This window comes from Haliotis rufescens, unplaced genomic scaffold (genome assembly GCF_023055435.1).
Source record: "Haliotis rufescens isolate VD_foot unplaced genomic scaffold, xgHalRufe1.0.p SCAF_7, whole genome shotgun sequence".
Classification (NCBI taxonomy): Eukaryota; Metazoa; Mollusca; class Gastropoda; order Lepetellida; family Haliotidae; genus Haliotis; species Haliotis rufescens.
Window position 1 is genome coordinate 3,812,664 of NW_025964361.1, and position 24,063 is coordinate 3,836,726.

The 24,063-nt window shown below is 37.6% G+C and overlaps 3 protein-coding genes across 3 annotated transcripts; all 3 read left to right on the forward strand.

The window, feature by feature from the left end:
• Window positions 1–806: 806 nt before the first annotated feature.
• On the forward strand, window positions 807–2,672 carry LOC124139674 (glycine-rich protein DOT1-like). The gene is made up of 2 exons (XM_046506938.2): window positions 807–855; window positions 1,579–2,672. Exons 1-2 carry the CDS (start codon window positions 850–852, stop codon window positions 2,578–2,580), a joined length of 1,008 nt encoding a protein of 335 aa, XP_046362894.2. The 5' UTR covers window positions 807–849; the 3' UTR covers window positions 2,581–2,672.
• Window positions 2,673–8,847: 6,175 nt separating this feature from the next.
• Window positions 8,848–10,619, forward strand: LOC124139673 (glycine-rich cell wall structural protein 1-like). The gene is made up of 2 exons (XM_046506937.2): window positions 8,848–8,853; window positions 9,618–10,619. Exons 1-2 carry the CDS (start codon window positions 8,848–8,850, stop codon window positions 10,617–10,619), a joined length of 1,008 nt encoding a protein of 335 aa, XP_046362893.2.
• A 6,307-nt stretch (window positions 10,620–16,926) lies between these two features.
• On the forward strand, window positions 16,927–18,947 carry LOC124139672 (glycine-rich cell wall structural protein 1.8-like). Its single transcript, XM_046506936.2, has 2 exons — window positions 16,927–16,972; window positions 17,742–18,947. Exons 1-2 carry the CDS (start codon window positions 16,967–16,969, stop codon window positions 18,891–18,893), a joined length of 1,158 nt encoding a protein of 385 aa, XP_046362892.2. The 5' UTR covers window positions 16,927–16,966; the 3' UTR covers window positions 18,894–18,947.
• The last annotated feature ends 5,116 nt before the right edge of the window (window positions 18,948–24,063 follow it).

A 24,063-nucleotide genomic window follows, 5' to 3' on the forward strand; every position in this document is an offset into this window, starting at 1 on the left:
GCCTTAGAAAATTTGCCTTGGTAAATGACTTGCTCATTTTGAAATATTTACAAAACGCTGGAAACCTCTAAGAGCCCTTTTTTGCAAATCTTAGTCTTAACTATGTATTTAGTGTTGTTATAAGTCTCCAACATGAAAGTGTCGAAATGGTCTTAATGGTTACAAAGTCTTAATTACATTCACATGGAGACATCGGATAACTTTCACAATGATTTGTACATTTTTTCACCCAAAATGACACCGCTTCAAACGCCAGAAGTATATCAATATAGGTTTCTTTGTGTAATTAATCAGTGTTTAAAATGGAAGAAATATTTCTTGTGTAATTCACCAACAAATTACCACATCTCATACAAGAACAAGACACATCCTTCAGATAATTAAAATATATGACGTTTATTCATAAACATTTTTTTCTGGAATTAATCATTCCAGATGATAGATAAATACTTCTAAAATATACTTATAGCAGTCATATGTATAAAACAATAGAAACGACTTTTTATATTTCAGAAAAAAAACAACCCCGCTTTAATAATGAAGAGAAAACGTACTTCTCCTTAAAAGAAAACTATGAATAATAGCAACTTGTGACCCCGAGGCAGTATGAATAGATAAATAGACTGATGAGGTGATGACGTTTCACAACAGTCTAAATGACCATGTGACCTTTCATGAAAGTTTACGATGGAGTGTCCTGGGGAGTGTGCGTATTTTGCATACTCTCTTCAAACAATATGCTAATTTAACAGCTGGAGAAGTTGCTTTATAAGGGCCGTGTCTCCTGTCCCTAGCATCAGCATCTTCTTCAGGCTCTGATCATCCTCAACTGTCTCTGCAGCTGCAAAAATGAAGGTATTTTAACTCATTTTGTGGTGATGTATTACTTTATCAGAACAATATATATATATATATATATATATATATATATATATATATATATATATATATATATATATATATATATATATATATATATATATATATATATATATACTTTTGATGGAAGATTAGCCTTATTTTATATATTTCTGTGAATCAAACTTGATGTTGGTAATGTTTCACCATTATTATTCTCTTTACCTAATAACGATTAACAAAATATCTTACCAGATTTAGTCTTATAATGTTTGATTGCAACTTTGGCTAGAATAATGCAAAAGTACTTTTGAGTCGAGTAAGATCGATCCGTCTGGGCATATCAAGGTCAAATATTCCACGTATCTGGCACATACATTATTGTTCAGATTAATCAAGAATCACGTTCCACAATGTCAGTGTCATTGATATAGTTATATAATGTCGATGCACTATTGTACTAAGTGTGTGAGTACGTAGAGACATTCACTGAGGTCGTAATGGACCACTGGAAAAATAAATCAATACTGTGCCCTTTTCAGTACCATCATTAGTAGGAGTCAGTGAACGTACATGTGAATATAAAGTTTGCTACTTTTCTTCTTCAAGATAGCTGAAATTTATTTCGATATTTTTTAGTTTTGTTCTTTTTTGTACATGTTTATCAGTCCCTCTGTCGTTTTGCATTTGTCTCATTTGGCCAATGTTTTTTTTCCTCAGGTCGTCGTCGCTGCGTTGTCCATGCTGGTCTGTTCCGCAATTGCCCAGGTACCCCTCAGCGGTAACTCCCTCGTGGGTAGGCCCTTCGGTCTTGGTTTCAACAATGGAGGCGTTGTTGGCAACGTTGGTTTTGGTGGTAAGGGTCATGGCTACGGCTACAACCCTAAAGGCTACAACAACTACGGCTACGGTAAAGGTGTTGCTGGTCCCTTCATCGCCGGACATGGATCTGGTCTTGTAGGACAGGGACCTTTTGTCGGCCATGCTGGTTCCTTTGATGGACACGGCCCAGTCGTTAGAGGACACGGTATTGTTGGACAAGGCGTTGCTGGACACGGTACCGTCAATGGTGGACATGGTGTTGCTGGTAATGGATACGGCTACGGCTACAACCCCTACAACAACAACTACGGCTACGGTAAAGGCGTTGGCGGAGTCGGTGTTACTGGTTCCTTCGTCAACGGACATGGAGCTGGTCTTGTTGGACAGGGTCCTTTCGTCGGTCATGCTGGTTCATTCGCAGGACATGGGCCCTTTGTTGCTGGTAACGGCATCGCTGGAAAGGGACACGGCTACAACTCCTACAACGGAGTTGGGAATGGAGTTGGTCTTGTAGGAAATGGTCTCCTTGGACAGGCCGGACACGGACTCGCAGGACCCCTCGCAGTCGGTGGCCACGGTGTTGCTGGTCAGGGACATGGCTACGGCTACGGCACAAACGTCGGACATGGAGCTGGTCTTGTTGGAAATGGAGGCCATGGATACACCGGACATGGTGTTGCTGGACAAGGATTCACCGGACCCTTTGCTGCCGGACACGGTGTTGCTGGACACAGTCTCACCGGACCTTTCGCTACCGGACACGGTGTAGCTGGACACAGTCTGGCCGGACCTTTCGCTGCCGGACACGGTGTTGCTGGGCTTGGAGTCGGCCAATTCGGATCCAGAGTTGGAAACGGAAATGTCGGATTCGGCGGTGTTGCCACCGGCCATTACTACTAAAGACATTTGATAATGATATCTGGTGAATGAAAGTGTTTTTTACTTCCTGGTTTCTTATTTGATATATTGTTTCATTCTCTCAAATAAAGAATACACACTGATAACCATCTTATAGTTTCCTTTCGATATTATGTAGCTCTGACAAAGGTCGATATATATTTTTATCGTTATGTGACTTTTACTTAACACTGTCTCCCTTTTAACTAACAAGTTGTTTTGTCCTATTATTTTGAGGATACGGTTATAACTTTCGACAACTCAATGAATATGCGTACAGTGAATATACTTGCGATCAATATTGAATATTGGAAGAGAGATGTTCCAAACACTAATCAACATGAATGCAAGATTTCTGGACAAACCGGCTCTCAGATATACATTCACGTCGACATGCCAACTCAACAAGCTGCGACAGAAGGGAGGGGGGTGGGGGGTAATTTCAGGGGGGGGGGGGGGGGCTATAAAACTGATCAGGCAAACTGGTATAGTTATTGTGAATGTGGCTGGCAAGCGATATATTATCCCGTCGTTGTTCAATTCGCTAGCGTTATTGGCAAATCTTTGGAACTGCAAGATGGCAATGCCTGAGCACATCGTGCCCCGGCCGACATGTCCCCAATAGAGCTTCTGTGGGATGTTCTCGGGCGAAGAGTGTATGTCAGGGACATAGCATCCGCCAACGTTAACATTGTCCAGCTTTCGGTAGCTCTTCAGGCGGAATGGCAGAAAAAACAAAGGGCAACCATACGCACGTTAACCAGCAGCATGCCATCAAGGTGGACAGACCAGATATGGATCTACACGTCTAAAATGAATTTTACAGAGATTTGTTGTCATTACACTTTCCCAATATATTCACTGCATTGCACTCAGTCAACACATTCAACGTGCCGGGAATAAAGCACCAAATTTGGGGATATTTCTGTTTTACAAATGTGAAAATGATGCAATAAATTCTATTAAAACTTTCAAACCAAAATTAAATGACTCTAAATTTTTGAATTTATTTATACAATTATTGTCAAGTTTCCTGCTACTATAATACTTATTTCTTTTTTCTGCATGCATGGTATGTACGCCCCCCCCCCCCCCCCCCCCCCCACACACACACACACAACGTTACTGTGGCGTCACAATATGTTATATTTTACTATCTATCTATCTATCTATCTATCTATCTATCTATCTATCTTAGTGTGAAACAGGAATCTTTACACACACACCTCTTTGTTTCTTCTTATCTGTGGATAGAGGACTAAATTTACTTTAGTCTCGTTCCTTCAAGGCAGATGACAAATTCAGATTGTCAGAAAAGATATCATTTCTGTGTTTTGGCTCTCATTTCTACGATAATCTGATTTAATGTTTTACCGTAACCAAATCAATTAAACTATGATATGTAGATGTAATACATTCTTATACATGCATAGTGTATGTTGTCTATTGCTCGATACTTTGACATATTAACATGGAGACATAAAAATAATCCTTAAAGAGTGAAGTGGGATAAAGTCCATTTTCTTTCTTGTCATGGCCTTAGAAAATCTAACTGGGTCAAAGGCCATCACTTTCTTCTCGAATATCTTATATACTAGTATAATGCCAACAGAACTTCACAATATAACAATGTTTTATCAAGTGTTTGAAAGGCATTTAGAAGTGATACACGTGAGAAAGAGAATGTATGGATGTCAACTTCTTTATCATGAGGAACACAACGTTATATACGAGAATATTCCTACTCCTTCATCAGGTAAATAAATGCTGTGAGATCATATATATGTATCTATATAAAAACAAAAATTATAAGATATTAAAGGAGGAAACTTAACATATCATATCATATTTTATAACCTGGAGTTGAATTACCGAAGCATATAATTATTTATTGTGAAATTCAATGCCAATAATTCAGGAAATATTTATATTTAAAAATATATGATGCCAACAAAGGGATAGGTTAACAATTTATTTTCTGTAATTTATACTTATAAACACATCGTATTTTACATAATTGTCGTCTTAACATTTACAACCTCTTACCAGATGACTGGTACACAGCATTAATCACAGCAAACATTGATGTAATTTTATTAATTATTGATGTTACCTTTTCCTTGGAAGTATTGCATTTTGTATGCAGGTTATCTATTTCAATGTTAAATATGTATACTACTGTGTGCTGTCCGTATATATGTTCATGACAAGGACGTTGTTAAGTTGGAAAATTTTTGCCCAATCCATTTGACTTTTTAATGTCAATAAAATATGTTTAAAACACAAATAACGAACACATAATAATTTAATCAGTATTGTTTTTATTCATATTCTCAAACCAAGAATTCATCGAATGAATTCCAATGATGTATAAGGACACCTGTCAACAAAGCACACAACCTATCCTAGAATGTGACATCGACATATACAATTTCAGTAGAACCTCAGTGTCTAAATACCGCTTACTTCACCACAGAATGCACATACGTTCAGGCAATATCTGAACAGTGTCGTCCCTTCAATCAACAAATTGTTTTGGTTCTATTATCTTAAGAACATATTCCCTTATGTGTGACAGCTCAATGAATATTTATACAGTGAATATGCTTGCGATCAATATTGAATAGTGAAACCCTTATACCATTTCGTTGTGTAACCATTTCTTTTATAAAAACTGTTGATGTTCCAAACACTAATTGTCATGAAAGCAATATTTCCGGACTAACCAGCTTCCACTTATATACATTGGCATTGACATGTCAACACAAAGAGCGAAGTTTCATGCACACAAACAACGTGTACACATAAATGCCAGTAAAATATTATTGATCCATCACATATGCCAAAAGAAAAGAGACTTGTAATAATAAAAATATAGAATATTCATAAAGCATTATGTTCGTCGATTTATGTTCTAAGCATAATCTCAAACTTTCACAAAATTAATGAATTCGAATAATATATAAAGATAGTATTACCTATCAGCAAAACATACAGACTAAAGTTTCCTGGAGTGTGACATCTGCATATTCCCTTTTAGTGGAACCTTATTGTCTAATACAGCTCAGTTCATTATAGAATACATATGCAATGTTCACATGGTGCAAATTCGTAAAGCAGTTCACGAAGCTTACTGAAAAATGTTAACTTAATCTTGCATCTTGCTTGGAATTCTGCAATTAAAAAATCAACATTCTCCCAGTCTGACGACCCAACACAACAACCTACATGTACCTACATGCAGCACTAACTGATAAGTATTTGTTCCAATTCCATCTGAAAATGGTTGGATGTTTGAGATTCGTTGGTCATGTGTTTCTCTCCTGTTGTACTTCACGAGGTTGTCCTTTTACATAACTCATAAGCATGCTGTTGACAAGCTGTTAACATGTTGTTGATTCCCAAATACCGTATACGACGTAATAAGCGCCCAGGGCGCTCACAAAATTAGAAATAGGGGGCTCTTAGAATATTTTTTTGGTGAAAAAATCAGAGTTGAAAGATAAATTTCGTGGTTTATGCTGACAGCCTGAAATGTTTATGTACGACAGATATATTTTTTCCAGAATTTTATTGCCATTAATTAAGGGTGCATATAACACACGAGTGCGTATTATACGCGCATAAATACGTCTTGTGTACATTTATCAATCGGAAGGGATGCTAATTGGGATTGTTCATTAGCCAATATATTGCCAAATATCGCCATGGGCGCGTATTAGAGCAGAGCGCTTATTAAGTCGAATACGGTAGTCCTTTGACACATTAGTGACGGGTGATCCGAATTCTGAAGTTTTTGTATGTGACAGGGTCTACAATATGCTGTTGCTAACTTACAAAATAAATATTGCACTTTGTCATATATTGTTTCAGTGTATTCTCAAATATCTGTATTTTGCTAAACCTATTTGGTTCAGTGTATATACAGATTACACTATGAAAGACACAACATAACATCCCATGTTTATACATGCAATACCAACTGATAAGCTTGTGTTCCAGTTCAAGCTGAAGATGATTTTGGGTTATGTCATCTGTTTCTCCAATGTGGTATAATACACAATTATCGTTTTACAACTTATCAGCATATTTCAAGCTGTTGACATGCAGTATGGATTCCAAAATACTATTAGTCCTTTGACGCTTCAGTGAAACAGATGATGTCCGATACAATTCCCTATTTTAACTTGCACAATGTGCATCCATGTTTTTGTGTGAATATTTGAATCGCCCTTGCATGTGTTTGTGACGGGTGCCACCAATGGGTCAAGATTCGCTGACTTTTTTATTTAAACACACTTTTTGATAGCGATTCAAATGCACATTCTTATGACACAGTCGACATCATAAAATGGACTCTGCTTTTAACACAGATACCGTACGGTAATGAAAAGGCTTGTATTTGTACACTCGTGGTACTGGATTTTCTGGTTCATCGATCACTTGATTGTCTGGTTTGTTTACAGGCTGGCATCGCATGGCAGGAGTATTGCTGTGCTGCGTCAGGCAATAAATATTTACTTTCTTATGCAAATTGTGTGAAAGGCGGGTGCTACCTGGTGTCATCACTGATTTTCAGTGGTCCATTCACCTAATTTCCACAATTATTTGCCCTTTACGCCAAGTGGAATCTTCTTTCGGCAGAAGATCTTGGGCTGGTTATTCTCGTTCATTGACAATTTATATTTGCTATAATGTGTAGAACGACGTGTAATTCATATGCAATGTAAATAAAATCATCATTTTTCCGTAGTTATTGTTCAATGTCATAGATCAAAATAAATAAACTGATAAATTGGAGGTTCTGGCCAAATATTGTTAAAATGAAATCAGGGAGGCTTCTTACATGTTTTATACACTATAGGATACATTACAGCTCAAACGCAAATTACCCAAGAATGTGTTAATAACGCGTTCCGTACGTGCGTGTTTAGATTGATCAAAAGATTAATATTCAATATATGGCGATATTATTTATCTGATAACACACAAAATATTTGATCACAACCGTAAGAGAGAACACAAATATTAAATATCAACACGCATGGAAAACATATGAACGTCATGGTATCTTGGTATGAAAATTGTCAGACATATTCAAATTACTTTTCCCTTGTTTCCTTTAACTTGCATGTTATGGACGATCCAATATCTACATGTGTGTAAAATCAGTACAATGTCAAAATATCTAACTTTGGTTCCCATTTCTATGACAATTGTTTGAAGGTCCCCAGACGTAGCAGTTTAACTATTAGTAATTAAGACAATTTTATATACGCATGAAGTACGCTGCCTACATTCCCCGACACTTTGACATATGAACCTAGCGAAATAAAAAAAACTTAAAGGGCGAGGTAAGATAAAGGCTCTCTTTGGCCAATTGGCAATATCAATTTTAAAGTTACAATACACGAAAAAAATTGAAATCTTGGAATGAAATCTTTTAGATATTTTAGACTTTCGACTTTCAATGCTAAAATCAATGGAAAGACATTTTTTTTGTTCGAAATTCAAGAGTGTCAGCAAGTCAATGACCCAAGGTAAATATTTTACTAAATGTTTGTACTTGTGATAACTTCATGAACGTTGCCAAAGTCATAGTCTCACTGACATTGAACACATCAAAGAACTTTCATAATGATTTGTAAATGTTTTCCTCCAAACTGAGACCTTTCCAAACATAAGTAGAATATCATTAAGTAGACTTTTAAGTTCTTTACGGAATTAATCAGTGTTAAATGTTAAAAGCAAATTCGTCTTATACAAATGCAACACAAACTTGGATATTTAAAATATATCCCTTTTATTCATAAACAAAGTGTTTGAGGAATTAACAATGCTAGATGATAACATTGCCAATACATGTAGAATATGCTTATAGCAGTTATATGCACTTTGTTACAAAAGAAACGTACGTATTATTTTGACATATCTTCAGAAAAAATAACATCTAACAAATGAGAAAAAAACATAACCTTCCTCAAATGAAAGCTCACACTACTATAAACGTGAGACCCCGAGGCAATGACAATAGATAATTCGACTGTGATGAGGTAATGCCGTTTTACAACAGTCCCAATGGTCATGTGACCCTTTGTTTAAGTTTACGATGGAGATCCTGGGGAGTATTTGTATTTCGCATACTCCCTTCAAATAATATGCTAATTTTAACAGCCGGAGAAGTTCCTTTATAAGAGCCGTGCCTCCTGTCTCTAACACCAGCAACATCATCCTGCTCTGGTGATCATCAACTCTGCAGCTGCTACAAGAATGAAGGTAACGCATTTCCTGGCTATGCATTACTTCATCAGAACATATATTATATTTGATGAAAGTTTAGCACTGTATATCTTATATTTCTGTTAGTCAAAGTTGATGTCATTTATGTTTCACCATGATATATACTTACAAGCAGATGTCCTTCATTAATGCACGATATCACTTAACTTCGGTAAAAACAAAGAATCACTTGGATAAATAAGCATTCTGTAGCACTGTATATCAAACCACTTCAAGTCCACATGTAACTATACATACATTTATACATAGTTACTCATTTGTTCCTGATTAGGGAAATAATCGTACCGGACTGTGTTAGGATGTTTTTAACTTAAATAAAGCAAAAGTAGTTATTATTCGATTAGACTCGAACCGTCATATGTAAGCAGGCTTGGCATATCAAGGTCAAATATTAATGCACATGCAAGTGTCATTGATACAGTAAAGTCATATGTATGTATTGTTGATCCAAGGATTTTTAGCACAAGAAAACATTCGCGGTGATTGTAATGGACCACTGGAATAAATATTTCAATACTTTGCCTTTGTTAGAAGAGTGAACACAATGCACACATTATAGGGATTCAGTGTACTACATGTGAACATAAAGTTTGGTATGTTTCTTTTTTCAAGTTTGGAAATTTATTTGAACCTATTATGACTTCAGTTTCAATTCGTTCTTTTTTAACGTGAATGTACATGGTTATCAGTCCCTTTGCCGTTTTGCATTTGTCTCATTTGGCCAATGTGTTTTTCCTCAGGTCGTCGTCGCTGCGTTGTCCATGCTGGTCTGTTCCGCCATTGCCCAGGTACCCCTCAGCGGTAACTCCCTCGTTGGTAGGCCCTTCGGTCTTGGTTTCAACAATGGAGGCGTTGTTGGCAACGTTGGTTTTGGTGGTAAGGGTCATGGCTACGGCTACAACCCTAAAGGCTATAACAACTACGGCTACGGTAAAGGTGTTGCTGGTCCCTTCATCGCCGGACATGGATCTGGTCTTGTAGGACAGGGACCTTTTGTCGGCCATGCTGGTTCCTTTGATGGACACGGCCCAGTCGTTGGAGGACACGGTATTGTTGGACAAGGCGTTGCTGGACACGGTACCGTCAATGGTGGACATGGTGTTGCTGGTAATGGATACGGCTACGGCTACAACCCCTACAACAACAACTACGGCTACGGTAAAGGCGTTGGCGGAGTCGGTGTTGCTGGTTCCTTCGTCAACGGACATGGAGCTGGTCTTGTTGGACAGGGTCCTTTCGTCGGTCATGCTGGTTCATTCGCAGGACATGGACCCTTTGTTGCTGGTAACGGCATCGCTGGAAAGGGACACGGCTACAACTCCTACAACGGAGTTGGGAATGGAGTTGGTCTTGTAGGAAATGGACTCCTTGGACAGGCCGGACACGGACTCGCAGGACCCCTCGCAGTCGGTGGCCACGGTGTTGCTGGTCAGGGACATGGCTACGGCTACGGCACAAACGTCGGACATGGAGCTGGTCTTGTTGGAAATGGAGGCCATGGATACACCGGACATGGTGTTGCTGGACAAGGATTAACCGGACCCTTTGCTGCCGGACACGGTGTTGCTGGACACAGTCTCACCGGACCTTTCGCTACCGGACACGGTGTAGCTGGACACAGTCTGGCCGGACCTTTCGCTGCCGGACACGGTGTTGCTGGGCTTGGAGTCGGCCAATTCGGATCCAGAGTTGGAAACGGAAATGTCGGATTCGGCGGTGTTGCCACCGGCCATTACTACTAAAGACATTTGATAATGATATCTGGTGAATGAAAGTGTTTTTTACTTCCTGGTTTCTTACTTGATATATTGTTTCATTCTCTCAAATAAAGAATACACATTGATAACCATCTTATAGTTTCCTTTCGATATTATGTAGCTCTGACAAAGGTCGATATATATTTTTATCGTTATGTGACTTTTACTTAACACTGTCTCCCTTTTAACTAACAAGTTGTTTTGTCCTATTATTTTAAGGATACGGTCATAACTTTCGACAACTCAATGAATATGCGTACAGTGAATATACTTGCGATCAATATTGAATATTGGAAGAGAGATGTTCCAAACACTAATCAACACGAATGCAAGATTTCTGGACTAACCGGCTCTCAGATATACATTCACGTCGACATGCCAACTCAACAAGCTGCAACAGAAGGGAGGGGGTGGGGGGTAATTTCAGGGGGTGGGGGGCTTTAAAACTAATTAGGCGAACTGGTATAGTTATTGTGAATGTGGCTGGCAAGCGATATATTATCCCGTCGTTCAATTCGCTAGCGTTATTGGCAGATCTTTGGAACTGCAAGATGGCAATGCCCCAATAGAGCTTCTGTGGGATGTTCTCGGGCGAAGAGTGTATGCCAGGGACATAGCACCCGCCAACGTTAACGTTGTCCAGCTTGGGGTAGCTCTTCAGGCGGAATGGCGGGCAATGCAAAGCGCAACCATACGCATGTTAACCAGCAGCATGCCATCAAGGTGTTGTGCAATTAATTTAAAAGACATTTTTTGTCATTACACTGTCCCTATATATTCACTGTATCCCGATCAGTCAACACATTCAACGTGCGGGAATAAAGCACCAAATTTTGTGATATTTGCGTTTTACAAATGTGAAAATGATGCACTCAGAAACATAAAGCAAAGTTATTTTGTTAATACTTTCAAACCAAAAATTGGATGGCCCTAAATATTTGAATTAATTTATACAATTATTGTCCTGTTTCCTGCTATTTCATTTCTGTATGCGTGGTATGCAAGCTCCCACAACGTGATGCGCCTTACCGTGACGTCACAATATGTTAGATTTTACTATGACTATCTATCCATCCATCCATCCATCTTAGTGTTAAACAAGATTTGTTACACACACCCCTCTTTGTTTCTCTTATCTGTGGATAGAACAGTAAATATACGTTATTCTTCAAGGCAGATGACAAATTCAGATTGTCAGAAAAGATATCATGTCTGTGTTTTGGCTCCTATTTCTACGATAATGTGATTTATTGTTTTACCATAACCAAATCTATCAAACTTTTTTTGTGTAGATGTAATACATTCTTATAATTATACATGCACAGTGTATGTTGTCTAAAACAAACCCTTAAAGAATGAAGTGGGATAAAGTCCATTTTCTTTCTTGTCATAGCCTTAGAAAATCTACCTGGGTCAAAGGCCATCACTTTCTTTTCGAATATCTTATATATAATGCCAGTAGAACTTCACAATATAAAAATATTTTATCAAGCATTTGAAAGGCATTTAGAAGTGATACACACGAGAAAGAGAATTTATGGATGTCAACTTCTTTATTAGGAGGAACACAACGTTATATATGAGTATATACCTACTCCTTCATCAGGTAAATAAATGATATGAGAACATATATTTGTACCTGTAAGAACAACAAAAGTTATAAGATAACAAAGGAGGAAACTTAAATATCATATCATATTTTATCACTTGGATTTGAATTCTTGAAACATATGATTCTTTATTGTGATATTCAATGGTAATCAATACATAAAATATTTACATTTAAAAATATGCAAGCATGTATGATGTCAACAATAAGGGATAAGATTAACAATTTATTTACAATAGTTTATACTTATAAAGACCTCGTATTTCACATAATTGTCGTCTTAACATTTACAACCTCTTACCAGATAACTGGTACATGTACACAACATTAATCACAGCAAACATTGATGTAGTTCTATTAATTATTAATCTTATCTTTTTTCCATGGAAGTAGTGCATTTTGTATGCAGGCTAATTATTTCAATGTTAAACATGTATAGTATTGATTGTTGTCTGCATATATGTTTATGACAAGGACGTTGGTAAGTTGGAAAAGTTTCGCCCAATCCATTTGACTTTTCAATGTCAATAAAATATGTTTAAAACACAAATAACGAACACATAATAATTTAATAAGTATGTTTTAATTCATATTCTAAACGTAAACCCAAACCAAGTATTCATGGAATGAATTGCAATGATGTATAAAGACACACAACCTTTCTTAGAATGTGACATCTACATATACAGTTTCAATAGAACCTCAGTGTCTAAATACCGCTTACTTCACCACAGAATGCACATACGTTCAGGCATTATCTGAACAGTGTCGTCCCTTCAATCAACAAGTTGTTTTTGTTCTATTAGTTTAAGAACGTGTTCTCTAAATTGTGACAGCTCAATGAATATTTATACAGTGAGTAAGCATACGATCAACATTAAATAGTGAAACCCTTATACCATTCCGTTTTGTAACCATTTCCTGATGAAAACTGTTGATGTTCTAAACACTAATTGTCATGAAAGCAATATTTCCGGACTAACCAGCTCCCACTTATATACATTGGCATCGACATATCAACTCAAAGAGCGAAGTTTCATGCAAACAAACAACGTGTACACACATACTTGCCAATAAAATATTATTGATCCATCACATATGCAAAAAAAAGGAGATTTGTAGTAATAGAAATATGGAATATTCATAATGCGTTCTTTTCGTCGATTTATGTTCTAAACATATTCTCAAACTTTCACAAAATTAATGAAATTCAATAATGTATAAAGGTAGTATTACCTATCAACAAAACATACAGACTTAAGTTTCCTGGAGTGTGACATCTGCATATTCCCTTTTAGTAGAACCTTATTGTCTAATACATCTCAGTACATTATAGAATACACATGCAAAGTTCACAAATTCGTAAAGCAGTTCACGAAGCTCACTGAAGAATGTAAACTTAATCGTGCATCTTGTACGCAACGAGGCTGAAACCAGTGGCGGAAACACTATAAAAAAAGGTCCAAAACACAACTATTATACCGTATCAAATACATGACCATCGAATAACCATTTCTTGTGTGTTTCAGTTTTAGACACCATCAATCAGTGTTTGTTCAGTTGATCCTTTTGTTCAGTATTAGTTCAGTTGTTCTCTATGTTCAGTGTTAGGTCAGTTGTTCCCTTCGTTCAGTGTTCAGTTGTTCTCTTTGTTCAGTTGTTGCCTTGTTCAGTGTTAGTTCATTTAGTCCCTTTGTTCAGTTTTGTTCAGTGATAACCGAAGTGGAGTTCTTCAATTAAAAAATCAACATTCTCCCAGTCTGACGACCCAACACAACAACATACATGTACCTACATGCATCACTAACTGATAAGTATTTGTTCCAATTCCATCTGAAAATGGTTGGATGTTTGAGATTCGTTGGTCATGTGTTTCTCTCCTGTTGTACTGCACGAGGTTGTCCTTTTACATCACTCATAAGCATGCTGTTGACAAGCTGTTGACAAGCTGTTGACAAGCTGTTAATATGTTATTGATTCCTAAATACCGTATTGGACGTAATAAGCGTCCAGGGCTCTCTCAAAATTAGAAATAGGAGGCTCTTATTAGAATAATATTTTGGTGAAAAAAAAAGTTGAAAGATAAATTTCGTGGTTTATGCTGACAGCCTGAAATGTTTAAGTACGACAGATATATTTTTTCCAGAATTTAATTGCCATTAATTAAGGGTGCATTTTACACACAAGTGCAAATTAAAAGCGCATAAATAAGTCTTGCGTACATTCATCGATCGGAAGCGGTGCTAATTGGGATTGCCCCATTAGCCAATATATTAGCAAATAGCGTAGGCGCTTATTAAGTCGAATACGGTAGTCCTTTGACACATTAGTGACGGGTGATCCGAATTCTGAAGTTGCTAACTTACAGATCAATATTGCACTTTGTCATATATTGTTTCAGTGTATGCTCAAATATATGTATGTTGCCAACCCTATTTGGCTCAGTATATATACAGATTACACCATGAAAGACCCAACATAACACCCTACATGTTTATACATGCAATGCCAACTGATAAACTTGTGTTCCAGTTCCAGTTGAAGATGATTTTGGGTTTGAGTTCTGTCATCTGTTTCTCCAAATTGGTATAATACACAATTATCGTTTTACATCTGATGTGCATATTTCAAGCTGTTGACATGCAGTATGGATTCCAAAATAATAGTAGTCCTTTGACGCTGCAGTGAAACAGATGATGTCCGATACAATTCCCTATTTTAACTTGCACAATGTGTATCCGTGCTTTTGTGTGAACATTTGAATCGCCTTTGCATGTGTTTGTGACGGGTGCCACCAATGGGTCAGGATTCGCTCACTTTTTTTATTTAAACACACTTTTTGATAGCGATTCAAATACACATGCTTATGACACAGTCGACATCATAAAATGAACTCTGCTTTTAACACAGATACCGTATGGTTATGAAAAGGCTTGTATTTGTACTCTCGTGTTACTGGATTTTCTGGTTCATCGATCACTTGATTGTCTGGTTTGTTTACAGGCTGACGTCGCATGGCAGGAGTACTGCTGTGCTGCGTCAGGCAATAAATACTTACTTTCTTATGCAAATTGTGTGAAAGGCGGGTGCTACCTGGTGTCATCACTGATTTTCAGTGGTCCATTCACATAATTTCCACAGCTATTTGCGCCAAGTGGAATCTGTTTCGGCAGAAAATCTTGGGCTGGTTATTCTGTCATTGACAATTTATGTTTGCTATAATGTCTAGAACGACGTGTTACTCATATGCAATGCAAATAAAAACATCATTTTTACCGTAGGAGAAATTGTTCAATGTCATAGATCAAAATATATAAACTATTTAATTGAGGCTTCTTACATGTTTTATACACTATAGGATACACTACAGCTCAAACGCAAATTACCCAAGAACGTGTTAATAACGCGTTCCGTACGTGCGTCGACGTCTTTAGATTTATCAAAAGATTAATATTCAATTAATATGGCGCCATTTTTTTTCTGATAACACACTAAATAATTGATCACATCCGTAGGAGAGAATACGAATATCAAATATCAACACGCATGGAAAACATATGAACGTCATGGTATCTTGGTATGAAAATTATCAGACATATTCAAATTACTTATCCCTTGTTTCCTTTAACTTGCATGTTATGGACGATCCAATATCTGAATATGTTTAAAATCAGTAAAATGTTAAAATATCTAATTTAGGCTCCTATTTCTATGACAATTGTTCAAAGGTCCCCAAAAGTAGCAATTAAACTAATTAATATTTTGTATATGAGCCTGATGTACGCTGCCTATATTGCTCGACACTTTGACATATTAACCTAGCGAAATACAAAAACTTAAGGGCGAGGTAAGATAAAGGCTCTCTTTGGCCAAATGGAAATGTCAATTTTAAAGTTAAAATGTTCGGAAACCTTTGAAATCTTGGAATGAAATTTATTAGATATTTTAGACTTTCGACTTGCAATGCTAAAATCTATGAAAAGACCTTTGTGTCAGCAAGTCGATGACCCAAGGTAAATATATTACAAAATGTTTGTACTTATGTTAACTTCATGAACGTATTGAAATTGCCAAAGTCTTAGGCTCACTCACATTGAACACATCAGATAACTTTCATAATGATTTGTAGATGTTATCCTCAAGTAGTATATCATTAAGTAGTTCTTTGCGGAATTAATCAGTGTTTGGAATGTTAAAAACAAATTCATCTTATACAAATTCAACACAAACTTAGATATTTAAGACATATCCCTTTTATTCATTAACAAATTGTTTGAGGAATTAATAACGGTAGATGTTAACATTGCCAATACATGTAGTATATGCTTACAGCAGTTATATGTACCTTATTACAATAGAAACGAACGTATTATTTTGACATATCTTAAAAAACAAAAACATTTACCAAATGAGAAAAAAAGTATACTCTTCCTCAAACGAAAGCTCAGAATGCTAAAAACGTGTGACCCCGAGGCAATGACAATAGATAATTCGACTGTGATGAGGTAATGACGTTTTACAACAGTCCCAATGGTCATGTGACCCTTCGTTAAAGTTTACGATGGAGATCATGGGGCGTATTTGTATTTCGCATACGCTCTTCAAAATAATATGCTAATTTTAACAGCCGGAGAAGTTCCTTTATAAGAGCCGTGCCTCCTGTCTCTAACACCAGCAACATCATCCTGCTCTGGTGATCATCAACTCTGCAGCTGCTACAAGAATGAAGGTAACACATTTCCTGGCTATGCATTACTTCATCAGAAACATATATTATATTGGATGAAAGATTAGCACTGTTTATTTTATATTTCTGTTAGTCAAAGTTGATGTCATTTATGTTTCACCATCATAAATACTTACAAGCAGATGTCCTTCATTAATGCACAAAATCACTTAACTTTGCTAGAAACAAAGAAACATTTGGATAAATAAGCATTCTGCAGCACTGTATATCAAACCACTTCAAGTCCACATGTAACTATACATACATTTATACATACATGTAGTTACTCATTTGTTCCTGATTAGGGAAATAATCGTACCGGACTTTGTGTTAGAATGTTTGATTTCAACTTAAATAAAGCAAAAGTAGTTATTATTCGAGTAGACTCGAACCGTCGTATGTAAGCAGGCTTGGCATATCAAGGTCACATATTAATGCACCTGCAAGTGTCATTGATACAGTAATGTCACATGTATGTATTGTTGATCCAAGGATTTTTAGCACAAGAAAACATTCGCGGAGATTGTAATGGACCACTGGAATAAATATTTCAATACTTTGCCTTGTTAGAAGAGTGAACACAATGCACACATAATAGGGATTCAGAAAGAACATAATAAAGTTTGGTATGTTTCTTTTTTCAAGTTTGGAAATTTATTTGGACCTATTATGACTTCAGTTTCAATTCGTTCTTTTTTAACGTGAATGTTAATGTTTATCAGTTCCTTTGCCGTATGCATTTGTTTCATTTGGCTAATGTGCTTTTCCTCAGGTCGTCGTCGCTGCGTTGTCCATGCTGGTCTGTTCCGCCATTGCCCAGGTACCCCTCAGCGGTAACTCCCTCGTGGGTAGGCCCTTCGGTCTTGGTTTCAACAATGGAGGCGTTGTTGGCAACGTTGGTTTTGGTGGTAAGGGTCATGGCTACGGCTACAACCCTAAAGGCTACAACAACTACGGCTACGGTAAAGGTGTTGCTGGTCCCTTCGTCGCCGGACATGGATCTGGTCTTGTAGGACAGGGACCTTTTGTCGGCCATGCTGGTTCCTTTGATGGACACGGTCCACTCGTTGGAGGACACGGTGTTGCTGGACACGGCCCCTTCATTGGTGGACATGGCGTTGCTGGACACGGTTCCGTCAATGGTGGACATGGTGTTGTTGGTAATGGATACGGCTACGGCTACAACCCCTACAACAACAACTACGGCTACGGTAAAGGCGTTGGCGGAGTCGGTGTTACTGGTCCCTTCGTCACCGGACATGGAGCTGGTCTTGTTGGACAGGGACCTTTCGTTGGTCATGCTGGTTCATTCGCAGGACATGGACCCTTTGTTGCTGGTAACGGCGTTGCTGGAAAGGGACACGGCTACAACTCTTACAACGGAGTTGGGAATGGAGTTGGTCTTGTAGGAAATGGACTCCTTGGACAGGCCGGACACGGCCTCGTAGGACCCCTCGCAGTCGGTGGCCACGGTGTTGCTGGTCAGGGACATGGCTACGGCTACGGTACAAACGTCGAACATGGAGCTGGTCTTGTTGGAAATGGACTCCATGGACACAACGGACACGGACTCGCAGGACCTCTCGCAGCCGGACATGGTGTTGCTGGTCAGGGACATGGCTACGGCTACAACCCCTACAACAACAACTACGGCTACGGTCAGAACGTGGGACATGGGGCTGGTCTTGTAGGACATGGCACTGCTGGACACGGATCGAACGGACCTTTCGCTACCGGACATGGTGTAGCTGGACACAGTCTCGCCGGACCTTTTGCTACCGGACACGGTGTAGCTGGACACAGTCTCGCCGGACCTTTCGCTGCCGGACACGGTGTTGCTGGGCTTGGAGTCGGCCAATTCGGATCCAAAACTCATGGTGGAAACGTCGGATTCGGCGGTGTTGCCACCGGCCATTACTACTAAAAACATTTGACGAATGAGTGTGTTTTATACTTCATGGTTTTTTACTTGATATATTATTTCCTTCTTTCGAATAAAGAATACACATAAATGGCCATCTTTTTGTTTCCTTTTGATGATATCAATATCAATGCTCAACTATATGTGTAGCCCTGACAGAGGTTGATGGTATGCATATTTATCCTTCTCTGAGTTTTACTTTACCTGTGAAGAGGGCCGTCTATATATTGTAGCTCGTTACACTTTTACAAACAACTGAACTTACGCCAGAAAGGTCCTCTTATTTTAGAAAACATAAATCTGTTGACAGATTCGATTTGAAGACATCCGATCCTTAACATTGTTTTATTGTTTCGTGATTATTTATCATTAGTTATCGTACAGTGAATATGCTTCGTAAAAATATTGAATAGTGAAACCCCGTTACCGTTTGATTTGTTACGAAGCAATTTCCTTTATAAAAAACATGAGATGTTCAAAAACTAACCGGCTTTCAACCGTCTACACATTCGCGTCGACATGCAAACTAAAATTGCTAGTTTCTCAAACGAAACGATATTCTGAATTACTTGGATCAACGTAAACTCAGAAGTGCCAGTAAATTATAAGTGATGCATCAGTAATGTGAAAAAGTTAAGATATATCAAGTAATGTGCATACTGTATTATATTAATATTCTGAACATAGACTGAAACTTTGTATTTCACGAATAAATTCCAATGACGCATAAAGATTCCTACAAAAAAAGGAGTATAGAGCCTATCCTAGAGTGTGACATCTACATTATCCTTTCAGTAGAACCCTATTGTCTACATACAGCTCAGTTCTTCAAAGAATATACAGTTTTCACATGGTTCATATTCACTAAATTTCACAAAAGTCACTGAATCAACTTGCATCTCGTAATTCTGAGATTAAAATGTGAACTTGTTCACTGGCTGATATTCACATATACTGAACCAAAAAAGTTAAGCAAATTGTAACAAAAAGAATACAAGAACAAGATTTCCATATGTAATATTTATGTATACAGAACATCAGAATCTAACAGCACGTTGCAAACGCAAACTCACCCCCTGTACGGTGACTGTCATTAATATTGTTACAGTCTGGGGAAATTATTTGTGAAGATAAGGGTAGCTACACCAACATGTCTGACTCGCGTGAAGGCACCATTAGCTGGGATCTCAGCTGTACACAGACATCTCATGCTTCTCACAAGCGTGTTGATGTGTGGAATGGTCATGTTGGTGAATAAGGGCGTGTTCAAGGTCACACACATTCCCTATATACGGTAACGTTCCCTTACTTTCCCCATAATGATATCCCATGCATGCTCTTTCGGAGAAAGGTACGGGAACTTGGTTCCTCTGATTGATAGAGAAAGGATCTGTATATGGGCACGGGCATTGTCTTGTTTTAACACATAAAACACGATGTTGCTGAATGAATGGAATGACCACTGGTCTGGTAAAGTTATACACAAATATACACAAATAACATGAGTATGGAGATTCCCATTAACGATCCCAAGTTCAGATTTTCCATTACCATAAATTCCCTCCCATACCGTAACGCTTCCATCGCCGTATCGATCTCCATAACTATCAGCGCTAATTACTGTAAAGTGTTGTCTTCCATTGTCTATTGCTTATCGCCTATCATCGCCTATTATCTGTTGACTTCATTTGTTAAGTTTCCACCTTTAGTTATCTTATTACTTTTGTTGTTCTTACATGTACATATATATGCTCTCTGTCTCATATCATTCATACACCTGAGTAAGCATATACCCCGAAACGTTGTGTTCCTCATAATAAAGAAGTTGACATCCATAATTAAATTAAGTGTTTAATTGAGGTTTCGTCTAGTATTATTAATTTGAGAGGCGTGAAGCTGCTTATTCTTGTTTACACTATATTGTACAACTCAAAAGCAATTTATCCACCTTCCGTACGTTTGTGTTTAGATAAATGTCAAGATTGATATTCAGATAATATGGCGAAAGACTATTTTGAACACGGAATTATGATAAACCCAATGAATACATTTAGCTGACTACAAACAGTGCAAATCCTCTAAGTCTTTTGCGAAGCGTTACCGAACACATAATATCCTTACTATTAGATAGTGATTCATAAACACATGCTCATGATAAAGTCGGAATCGTACAATCAACTCGACGTTTAGCAGAGATTTCTTATGAATATGGAAACTTAAGGTATTGTGACTGATATTGTATGATAACCTACTGGAGTAGCTGTACATAGATGTATGTATATTCGTTTGATCAAGATCGTTTATCTTGTCAAATATCAGCAAGAAAATCAGACCTAATTCCAATGTAAGGACATGCAGCGTATGACTTAGAACATAGGCGAATCGGAGTAGCGAAGCAAGTTTTGACGCAACTGGATTATAACCTCATCCGCTAAAGTCATAGCATTGTACGATGTCATCAATAAAATGTCGCATAAATTTAGAACTCTAGAACGATATTTGTACTCTTAAACTTTACTAGTTTTAAATAATTACGATCACAATAATTAATGATGCTGTATAGTTATGGGAAACCGTAAACACTTATATATGGCTGTATATTAAAGAATGAATTTGGCGGCTTAGCTTTATCTTGAACAAGCGCGCCAAGCGCAAGAAAACCCTCACTCACTAACCACCTTATTTTAGTATATACTGTTAAATTCAATTGGAGACCCGGGAAGATCAGAGGTGGAATAGGTCTCCAGCAACTCGTGCTTACCATAAGAGGCGACTAACGGGATCGGGTGGTCAGGCTCGCTGACTTGATTGATGCATGTCATCGTATCCCAATTGCGTGGATTGATGCTTATGATGTCAATCACTGGATTGTCTGGTCCAGGATCGATTATTTACAGACCTCCGTCATATAGCTGGAATATTGCTGAGGGCAGTTTTAAACAACAAACAACAAACAAACAACATTCAATTGGAAATACCAATCCCAGAAAAAAAATCTAAACACGGAAAAGTTATGTACAGTTATAACAATAATAATCGGGGCTAAGAAATACACCATGCAACAAACAGATATTTTAGACTGATACGTTCCACTCACATTATAATTATCCTCATTTTTATATTTATAGCGACCTGGATAATTTAAAACTTCCATATATTGTTGTGAACCTGATGACCTAGAGCTCTGATGATGGCAATTTATGCAAACACTGTTTTAATGATGTGGAAGAAGATGGCCACAAAGGGCGGTCATTTAAGAAATCGTTTGTGTAACTAAACTATACCGCAGGGCACGTTACCCTTGACCTTCGTCATCGTTAATACCCGGCTTGCTTCCTTGAATGTCGTGTTTAGAAAACTTTTATTGGTGGGCTGAGTTATTCATGGGTTTATTGACAGTGTAAGGCATTTAAATGTGGACACTAGGGTGGTTTGGGGTATTTTACCCATAGTAGCACGGTATAGGTGAAATTAGCTGAAATGACGCAGGTCTCACGTTTATCACCCGGGTGAAACCCACGAGTACAGGTATGATGCTGACAAACAATACATCAAAATCAGGGCGAATCTGGTAGTCGAACCATAGAATGATGGCACTATCGCGACTTAAACTGCTGGGCGAAAGAAGGCATACACTGAAAATTAGATTTAACCAAAACATTACAAACTTTATCAAACCCTGACTAAGCTGACAGTTACCGAAAAACTGCAAACCTGAGGTCCAAAACACAATTATATAAACCGTATCAAAGACATCACCATTGAATAACCAATTCGTTTTAACTACCACCAAACATTGATGTATACGTTGTTTTCCCGGCAGTTAAGACTCATTAAGTGACAACTCTACTTGTCTAAAAGTAAATTATAAAGTCAAACAGCAATATGAGACACATACCTTTGTGATAGTATATGGCTAGAATACCACTTCCGCATCTTATTCCAAGGTATGTAATTAAACAAGTGTCGTAATGATTATTTCATCAAGTAACGTAAGAGAAGTGCACAAGTACTTTTACAGGCAGTAAATTTATTCAAATCAGTTTCAAAAAATATTCTATGATACATATATGTATTCAATATTAGGATCAGAAATTCATAATCACCTTTAGCATCAATCTTCAATTTAAAACCATGATGCCAAGCATTGTAGTACTAGAGATGATCTTTCGTAATACCCTAGAAAATCCTCAGAAAAAAATGGAATTCTAGCACAAGAAATGTGTCTATTTCAATTGTTTGTGACACGATAAGCTGTACACACAGGACCCTGGTTTAAAAAATAAATAAATAAAACAGTCTACAAAACAAATGCTTCATACACCAACTGGTAATTAGAAGTAAATACTTATGAATATGACAAAAACAAACATCTTAGGGAATATTCTTTCCTTTTCTGATCATTTTCCGTACATAAGCCGAGTTAATAGCTTCAGGCTTAGAAACTTTAATTTCAGCGCATGTATGCAAATTTTCAACTTAAGGTTCACTGTCATAGAGGACATTTCTTCTTGTATGTAAGACCTCCACACCTTTCCTTAAATAGTTTAGTTATTATAACTATAATTTGGGGAACTCTGCTAATATGTGCCAATGCATTGTCATCTTATTTCCTTCATGATGCATAGCATCAAGGTTTTCGTCACAGTGGGTATTCAGCACAAGACCAGAGACATGCATCTGTCATTTCACGGAATCTACTTAGCGTAAAAATGTTTCTTGCTTGACATTCGTACATGAACGATTACGTGTTTTATTTTTTCAACACGAGTTTAAGTTCACAGATATGAAGACATATGTGACCAACTCATTGAGAAAAAACTCAGGTATAACAGTCATTTTGTTGAAACACATCTTACTCAGAATGATGAAACCATGACTCACGTTCTACTGTATAACACAATATATAAAAACAAGTAAATTACAACTACGATGGAAGTGGCGGGCGACCAACATCAGTAACTCGTCATATTGAGTGAGTGAGTTGAGTGTCAGACTGGTATGTGAGTAAAGCCCGAAGTGATTTAGGCCTTAGACGTTTAACACTTAAATGAAACACTCGACTATAGGCAGGGTACTGAGTAATCTAGAAACACAATCAGGGTGAATCCTGGAGACGAAGCCACGATCATAGGTTTCCGTCACGTTTGCGGCGCCTTTGAGGACTGTAACC